Here is a 9407-nt window from a genome sequence, read left to right as displayed (position 1 = left end):
TTCTGCTTTAATGTTTCAGTCTGACTCTGTTCATCATCCAGCAGCTGCTTTGTCTCAGATTAGTAAATACTGGTCCTGTATGAAATGGGGTCCACAGAGTCCACAGAGAAAAGTATCAACTATATTTAAATTAATTAAGAACTATTTATACATTTTTAAGGCAAAGATGCAACATAAAGTAGTTTCTTCAATGATGAGGGTCTGCAAATTTAATTCTTATGTAACTGTGAGTGCTGCTGACTTTGCACGTTTATTATTAATCCATAACAGATTATATCTTTCAGCCGCTGAGAGATATATGTGATTTGCTGATTTGCATTTAATCTGTTGCTTGTGTCATGTGACATTGGGTGGAATATCACAAATGCTCATAGACACGCCCATTTTTGGTGGTCGCCATCTTGTTTTTTGGAGTCAGAAGTGAGCATGTTGAAGGAGCGCCTGAAGTCCCAAAAAGTGCTTCCGCAGGATATTTAAACTGGGGTTGGTAGTCAAATTTAGATATACTTTTTGTTATACAGGTTAAAATGATCTTTATGTCCCGATGGCAATCAATACATAATGTGTTCTTTAAAAAGAGCGGGAAAAAAAAGCCGCTCTCCACAGCTGGGTAACCTGGGAAAACACCAACCAATCCCTGCCATCAGGATCCAAATTAAGGAACCAATCAAATCCTGTCCTGTCGTTCTGCCCGCCTCCTGTGCGTACATTTCATGTTTGTTTGTGTTTTTAACTTTCACCATGATAATGTTTTGGTGTTTTCTTACCGCTGAGTGAGACATGAGTTGACGTAGTGCAAAACACAAACAATGTGCTGAGGACCAGTTTTGAATCAGTCAAGATCCAGAATCAGCGGCGCAGGTGCATTTGAGCGGGGGCGTCGTTTTGGAGGAGCTCCAAGGGGAGAGGGGGAGGGGTTAGACGGAGTCCTGAGGAAATGCTATATTCAAATTCATGCTAGTTTTCCGTGATTACCAACCCTAGCTTTAATTAGCCTGTGTGCAAGATACAGTTATCTTGTGGGAATATGTATCTTGTGTGCACAAGTCACTTCTTTGAGGTAACAAGTTATTATCATGTGCACACTATTCATTTATATTATGGAAACAAGATAACATCTTGTACGTACTTTACAATTACTTTGAGGTAACAAGTTCATTATCTTACCAAATATCTTCTGCAGAAGACGTTATCTTGTGGGAACAGGATATTACCTTATGCATACTTAATAATCTTGTTGGAACAAGATATAATTGTGTGTACACTGTAAGAATATCTTGTGGGAACTAGTTTTATTGTATTATTTTATTCTTCAATGCAAAATTGACTCTTTTAGGTGAGTTAAATAGTATACAGAGGATAATGAGGGGTAAGAAAAGATGTTAGCTAATGCTAATGCTAGCTTGGATTATGAGGAGCAGCAATGGGTTAATGGTTTATTATTATGATGCAGATTTCGGCTAAAGACAAAAATAGACTCTAATAAAAGTTAACTCCCTGAAACACAGCCACAGAGTCCCAACAGAGAGTCTTTAAGTACAGCCAGATGTTTAACGAGACACTTTATAGGTTGTTGTGATGTTAACCCGCTCATCACTGATAGCCCTGCAACAAATTCTGCTCTACTTTGTGCTCTCTGTGACTCTGAATGGGACCATAATTTGTTAAATGAACATCGTGCTGTGTGGAAGAAGACTTGAAACTTGAGTTTGAGATCATAAACATGTTAGGAAAGTTTTCACTGAGGGAATTAAACAAGTCTGATGCTGGCTGATTTTCCTGCTCAGACATGTTTTTGCAATGAGTGGAGTAATCCCCTGCTGGTTATCAGACGAAATGCAGGTTAACGCACTTGTACAGAAGCCTACAACCACTACTTATTAAGCCTGCTTTGACAAATGTGCACATATACCCTCTTCTTTTAAAGTTAAATTAAGATTTCAGGAATATATTTTTGATTTTAGAAGAAATAAGTCGTAATTCTATATTAAGTTGACAGGATTAAAGCCCTAAATGTAAGAGATTCAAGTTGGACATTCACAAGAAATAAACGTTGTTAATTAATGAAAATTAAAGTCGAGAAATGTATGTGACTTTTTTTAATTTTAAGAAAATAAAAGCGTGACTTTATAAGTTAGAAGTCACTTTTAATAAATAAACTGAGTTCTTGAGATAAGCAAGATGTCATAACCTTAAATATCAAATGTTAGCTGCACATTGAAATAATAATAAAAAAAATTCTACAGAGATTGTTAAAAAAGAAAAAGATTTCTGTTAACAGACGGAGGTTTAATGATTTAAATGTCAAATGAAATGAAGATTTGTGTTCATACTGAGATCATAGAGATCAAAGTGAGGATACATCTTGAAGCTGCCAAACGCCATCTTCCAGATTTATGTTTAACCCCTCGTTATCCGTGTATTACACACAGCATGAACACGTTAAGCAGTCCATTTTAACACATTCCAAGATTACGAGATTACTGTTCCAGGCAGAGAGCTGGATTAATATTTCAGTGTGCTGTTTCTTTCAGGTTCATGCTAATAGGCTTTACAAACTCAAGGAATCTGCAGACAGGAGCAGCTGTGGGTTAATACTTAAAGATCTACAGCCTTGGACCCTGGACCAAGTTTAAACTGCTGTCACCTTTATGTGTGTGATTAAATTAGATCTATGGATGCTAACAGAGGGAGTTCAGTATCTCAGCATCTTAGCAGGGTGAGAAAGATGTGATTTAGAGATGATAACATTTAGTAACTGAACTGATTGAATCAAAGTGTTTGGTGGATGAGTCAAGCTGCTACGCCTTCACAGTGAGGCCTTTTTCACACACATACTCCAGGAATTTCTCTGGAGTTCTGCACCTACAACATCCTGAGATTTGCTCTGTCACACTTCGCTCCTACTCTACGATCACTGTTCTTACAATCATGCCGATACTGTGTGTAAACAGATCGATGCATGATATAAATGTCATAACCGCAGTGAATTCTCCTGAATATCACATCATCTCATCCTGACTACTTGCAGGAATTTTACCCAAGAGCTTGCAGAAAAATGTCCAGATAAAGTCAGGTGAAGACTTTGCCTGTTGCATCCATGTTTGCAGCTCAAAGGAAGTTTTCAGAGAGTGTGTGCATGTGTGAACACAGCTGGAGAGGAGTGAGATAACTTTTGCACTCCTGGATTGAGTCTTGAAACTTATATCAGCTCTCTGCTCACAACTACAGACTCCAAAATACAAAATGAATCCTTACCACACAGCCGCTAACACGGTCTGAAAACTAAAGAAGTCGCTGTGAGCTTCCGTCCATCCACCCTCTGACTGAACTACATTTCCCAGGAGGCATTGGGGCAGTTAAAAAAAACAAAAGGAAGAGGAGCTGAGGACAGATGTGTAAACACCAGCTCTCTCTCTTGTCAAGTAAAACCTCTCCGGCACTAGATCGGACACTAATATAATTATTATAACCATAACATATTCAAACATGACATTAGGGGGTGTGTCCACAGGGGTGGCATTGAAATGGGATTGGCCATCCCAAAATCCTAAACTATGATTGGCTATTTGCCTCAACAAAGAGAGGGAAGCTACTAATCTCTGCACAAAGAGTTGAAAGTAGTTCAACTTTTAGAACACCACCACGCTTGTCAGTGACACTTCTCCATCACCGACCAATCACAATCAAGAAGAGGCAGGACCTCTTGTGTCAACTTCAACAACAATGATGGAGGTCTGTATAGAGGGCACACCAAACACGCGGTGTCGGGTGTCGAGCTGCTGCTAATGCTACAACACATTTTATATTAACTGCTTTAAGCTTTCTTTGTAAAATGCCATCAAATGAGAGAAAATATGAGGCATGCTGAAATTTAAAATAGAGTTAATTGTCTTTACAGGGAGGTGAAATTGAGGTCATGGGCGCTCAAGGCCACACAATCCTGCTAATGGACACAGGCCCTGATTTGTGACTTTGGACGAACATCTCTTTCAATTAAAGCTCCTGTGAGGATTTTTTATCAGCTTATATAACCAGCTGGGATTAATTCTGATGCCCTTTTATGACCTACAAAAGAAAACAAGCTTATTTAATTATGTTATTTTCAATGTTTGAAACATCTGCTGGGAGATAGGTGTCAGATGAGGAGATTAAAGCTCCTGTGAGAAGTTTTTATCTGGTTGTGAAATAGACCAAAATGTATGCTGATGCCTCTTTGTTGGCTACAGAAGCAAACAACATCATCAAGGCCAAGACGGACAATTTCTATAATGTAATTTTTAACACAGGAAACCGCTGTAAGGGGGTAGGTGTCATATGAGATAATTGAAACAGGCTTCTTTACATTTACAGCAGCAAATATTCATGAGTGAAAAGAAAATAGGATGAGACTTTTCATCTGGATAAAGTACCTTGCCGCACAAGATCTGCAAAATTTTAAAGGTATCGCTTTGTCCACAGGGGGCGCCAAAAACGACACCAAATAGTTCCTCACTGTAGCTTTAACGTCACACTGCCAAAACAGCCTTTAGAAATGACATTTCAACTGCAAATATTAACAGGGAGAGATTTTTCGACTGTTAAAGACATCTGCTTGAGATATTTTGTTGAAAAACATCAAGATGACCGAAATACGTTGTACCACTTTGCCCACAGGGGGCACAAAACCGGAAGTCTCACACAGGAACTTTGAAAGACTTAAGCTTTAAATGTTAAACTCTGTTGTGTTACTCATTAAAGTAATGTAAGTAGGAATAGGACAATCTGAATGATTACTTATGTTTGTAGTTATAGTGAACCTGATTAGTGGAAACCTTATCCTGTATAATAAACCTAATGTCTGTAGAGCTAGTGTGAGGTAAAGCTGAGGGCCTTTAGCCTAAAGATCGGCTTATTTGAATGGATGTGTATGTGGTTACACCTGAAGCCAGCCTCAAGTGGACACTCCAGAAACAGAATTATTAAATAAATGCAATTCATGCCGCCCCTACATAAACCAATAGCCCAGGTGAGTCATCTCAGTCTAAGTTCACCAAGGAGACTTTTTTTGGTGCTAAAAAAGGCATTAAAAATAATTTTACTTTGAAAATCCGAACCGGATGTGTGGTTATATTGCTCTTTTTAGGCTTAATTGACATGCATTTGCTATTTCATAAGGAAAATCAGTAAAAAAAATGCAACATATTGATGTGAAACACTCAGGTCTTTAATGTCTGATGTGTTTATTTCCTGATTCTTGAACTCACCTTGAACCATTTTCGTCCAGACGCTTTTAATTTGACAGCTCATGCGGAAGTCTCTGCTGACGCCGGCAGACTTGACGCACAGTGGAAATGAACTATGGGGACGTGGTAGTTAGTTTTCTCACGTTAATGAGGTATAAACTTTTACTCTGATATCAGTCTCAGACCCTCCGGACTCTCAGGATGGCTCCTCGCAGGCCGGACTCGGGGGTAAAAAGGCCCGGAGGAGGACGCAGCGGCACGGTTATAAACTTCAGAACCACCGTGAGCCCGGGCTCGGTCCGCCGCAGCGCCGCCGTGTTACCGTCTCTGCTCACGTTCCTGGTGATCGTCGCGTCCGGAGGCCTGCTGCTCATGATCGAGAAGGGAATGCTGAACGGTATGGAGACGCCTCCTCCGCGGGGGAACGGCCGGCGGCTGGACCTCACCCGGCAGGACGGGAAGCACAGCCCGGCCGCTGTGGACGTGGACTCCCAGGTACGGCACTACCAGGAACCATGGAGTTCTGCTGGATGGTTTTACCAAGAGAACGGGTCCAGGGCAGAATTAGGTCGGGATTTGTCCCGTGACCTCGTTTTTTCACACTATTTCAAAACCGAGGTGCTCAACTGTGAGATTAGAGACTCTCTGTAGGGGATCATTAAAAAGGGTCAACTACACCCAGACCAGAACTTACTTCCTGGAAAGTTCTGATCAGTTATTGTTGATACTAAAAAGTCATGATGTACTTTTTGTCATCTTAAAAAATCATTGCATGGGAACAAATTGCATCACTGCATTAAATACAGACATGACTCTGTAGTGGAAGTCACTGCATTAAAACCAGACATGACTCTGTAGTGGAAGTCACTGCATCAAAAACAGAAATGACTCTGTAGTGGAAGTTACTGTTTTAAAAGCAGACATGACTCTGTAGTGGAAATCACTGCATTAAAAACAGACTTGACTCTGTAGTGGAAATCACTGCATTAAAAACAGAAATGACTGTAGTGGAAGTCACTGTTTTAAAAACAGACTTGACTCTGTAGTGGAAATCACTGCATTAAAAACAGACATGACTGTAGTGGAAATCACTGCATTAAAAACAGACAAGACAATAGTGGAAATCACTGCATCAAAAACAGACATGACTCTGTAGTGGAAGTCACTGTATTAAAAACAGAAATGACTCTGTAGTGGAAATCACTGTTTTAAAAACAGACTTGACTCTGTAGTGGAAATCACTGCATTAAAAACAGAAATGACTCTGTAGTGGAAATCACTGCATTAAAAACAGACTTGACTCTGTAGTGGAAATCACTGCATCAAAAACAGACATGACTCTGTAGTGGAAGTCACTGAATTAAAAACAGACATGACTCTGTAGTGGAAGTCACTGCATTAAAAACAGACTTGACTCTGTAGTGGAAATCACTGCATTAAAAACAGACATGACAGTAGTGGAAATCACTGTATTAAAAACAGACATGACTCTGTAGTGGAAGTCACTGTTTTAAAAACAGACTTGACTCTGTAGTGGAGGTCACTGAATTAAAAACAGACATGACTCTGTAGTGGAAGTCACTGAATTAAAAACAGACATGACTCTGTAGTGGAAGTCACTGAATTAAAAACAGACATGACTCTGTAATGGAAGTCACTGCATTAAAAACAGACATGACTGTAGTGGAAGTCACTGCTTTAAAAACAGACATGACTCTGTAGTGGAAATCACTGCATTAAAAACAGACATGACTCTGTAGTGGAAGTCACTGAATTAAAAACAGACATGACTCTGTAGTGGAAGTCACTGCATTAATAACAGACATGACTCTAGTGGAAGTCACTGCATTAATAACAGACATGACTCTGTAGTGGAAGTCACTGCATTAATAACAGACATGACTCAGGCAAACAGGCACACAGATAAGAGTGAAACTGGAGGAGTTTGCATCTCTCAGAGCTTCGTGCAGTTCCTGAGTTTCTGTTCAAGTTGATGTTTAGAAACCCAGCTGCAGAGGATATCAGAGGCCTTGAAGGATTATGAAACAAAAGAACAAGAATTAGTAATGTAGGCCGGTCTCAAAGCACTAAGAGGCTTGTAAACAAAAAAAGAACCTTAAAGTGACTCCTGAACGAGACAGAGGGAGAGAGCAGGTTAGCTCAGACGGGCTAATGGGCTCTCGTTTTATGGTTCCAGTTGAAAGTCAGCATCAGGTTTATGAATTGATCAGATTATTTTAAAAGGTAAACAAACATGGAAACAACATTTAAGTAATCTGATGTACCTGAAATATTAGCACAAACGTTGATGCAAAAATGCTGCCTCAAGTGGTCACTAGAGGAACTGCAGCTTTTTAAAGCTTGGTCCGAGATAACTGTGACGACAAGGACAGAATCAGAGGTCTTTGGGACTTGATGCATGATGTTTTGAAAGTAGTGGACCGCACCTCTAAGTCCCTGTTTTGTGTTCTTTTCTAGATCATCCAGGAGATCCGAAACAGGACCATCAGAACCGTGTGCAGCCAGAAGAACATGCCCCACAGCATCTGGACCCTGAGCCCGCTGCAGAGGAAGACTCTGCTGCAGCACGTTCTGGTCAACGACGAGTACCGCTTCCTGTACTGCTACGTCCCCAAAGTGGCGTGCTCCAACTGGAAGAGGGTCCTCAAGGTCCTGAGCGGCGCCCTGGAGAACGTGGAGGTCAATATCAAGATGGACCACCGGAGCGACCTGCTGTTTCTGTCAGCGCTGAAGCCCGAGGAGATCCGGTACCGCCTCAAGCACTACTTCAAGTTCATGTTTGTGCGCGAGCCGATGGAGCGGCTGCTGTCGGCGTACAGGAACAAGTTCGGGGAGATCGAGTCGTACCAGAAGAAGTACGGCGTGGAGATCGTAAAGCGGTACAGGAAAGGCCGAGCTAAAGACGCCTCTGTAACCGGAGACGATGTAACCTTTGCAGAGTTTGTGCGTTACCTGCTGGACGAAGACGTTGAGCGCATGAATGAGCACTGGATGCCCGTGTACAACCTGTGCCAGCCCTGCGCCGTGTCCTACGACTTCATCGGCTCCTACGAGCGCCTCGAGGGCGATTCGGAGTTTGTGCTGCAGCAGATCGGAGCGCCCCCTTCTGTTCACTTTCCGGAGAGACAGACGTGGTACAAACCAGTCACCACGGAGACTTTACACTATTACCTGTGCAGCTTACCCCAGAAGCTGCTGAGGGAACTGCTGCCCAAGTACATTTTAGACTTCTCCCTCTTCACGTATCCGCTCCCCAACACGACCACGCAGCACTGTCGGCATTAAAGGGCGATCTTTCATCGCTCTGAGATTATTTTTTATAGAGAATCATTGTTCTATTTTTATTCCAAGCTGTGTTTTTATAGCAGGTAGGTGCTGTGTCCACCTCCGCTTCCCTTTTGTTGTTTTAAATGCTCCGTATGTTTCATATTTACTTTCATTCAACGACATTTCGTCAAGAAACTGTAAAAATATTGACTGAATCGTGTCAGAGCGTTAGCAGCAGCTCTAGACGTGGAAATTGTACCATGAAAAAACAATTTTTCTTCTCCATTCGGAAGTTAGCAGAAGCCCCACCCCTTCTTGACTCTGATTGGTCGGTGTTCAGGAAGGCATTTGTGGACACGGCACCTCACATATTCTTACATCTGACTTTTATTCTAACTGGACGAGATGAACATTTGTCTTCAGAACCACTCGAGCTTGAAACGAGCTGCAGATAATAAACAAGATGCACTGATATCAGCATCCAACAGGTGGATCAGGTGTCCCCTCTCCTGCACCGATCTATTCAAGTCTAATTTTACCCTCTTTGGGTGCTAAAGGAGAGGTCAGCCTGGCCCACACACACAGGGAGGAGGTCAGGTGTTAGTCATTTGGAGGTTTGCAGCACCAACAAGTTGCACCGCTTGTTGCAGGATCTGCAGAGTTACATGTTGATTTACTGATTAAAGGTTCAGCCTGATGTTTTGAGATATATGAGGTCTCAATTACTCACTGTTACAGGAAGTTTAGGAGATGTTACAGGAGGTTTTCCTGCAACGCCTGCAAAGTCATCTTAAGAGGAAAATGAATCAGATTAATTCACTGCAAAGGTCTTATTTTTCTCCTGGTGTGATGAAAAGCGTCCCTGCAGAGATAAACCTTTCTGTTAAAGGTTAT

General features: G+C 41.5%; 1 protein-coding gene across 1 annotated transcript; it reads left to right on the top strand.

The window, feature by feature from the left end:
• The first annotated feature begins 5291 nt into the window (after nt 1-5291).
• chst14 (carbohydrate (N-acetylgalactosamine 4-0) sulfotransferase 14) lies at nt 5292-9218 on the top strand. Its single transcript, XM_034709864.1, has 2 exons — nt 5292-5720; nt 7704-9218. The coding sequence occupies exons 1-2, from the start codon at nt 5427-5429 to the stop codon at nt 8529-8531; spliced, it is 1122 nt and encodes a 373-aa protein (XP_034565755.1). The 5' UTR covers nt 5292-5426; the 3' UTR covers nt 8532-9218.
• The last annotated feature ends 189 nt before the right edge of the window (nt 9219-9407 follow it).

The sequence above is a fragment of the Notolabrus celidotus genome, chromosome 2 (assembly GCF_009762535.1).
Source record: "Notolabrus celidotus isolate fNotCel1 chromosome 2, fNotCel1.pri, whole genome shotgun sequence".
Lineage (NCBI taxonomy): Eukaryota > Metazoa > Chordata > Actinopteri > Labriformes > Labridae > Notolabrus > Notolabrus celidotus.
This window is presented reverse-complemented; position numbering and strand designations above follow the sequence as displayed.

Coding starts and splice junctions, on each gene's coding strand:
- chst14 (XM_034709864.1), top strand. CDS start 5,427: ATGGCTCCTCGCAGGCCGGACTCGGGGGTAAAAAGGCCCGGAGGAGGA. Junction 5,721..7,703: donor CTGTGGACGTGGACTCCCAG/GTACGGCACTAC, acceptor GTTCTTTTCTAG/ATCATCCAGGAGATCCGAAA.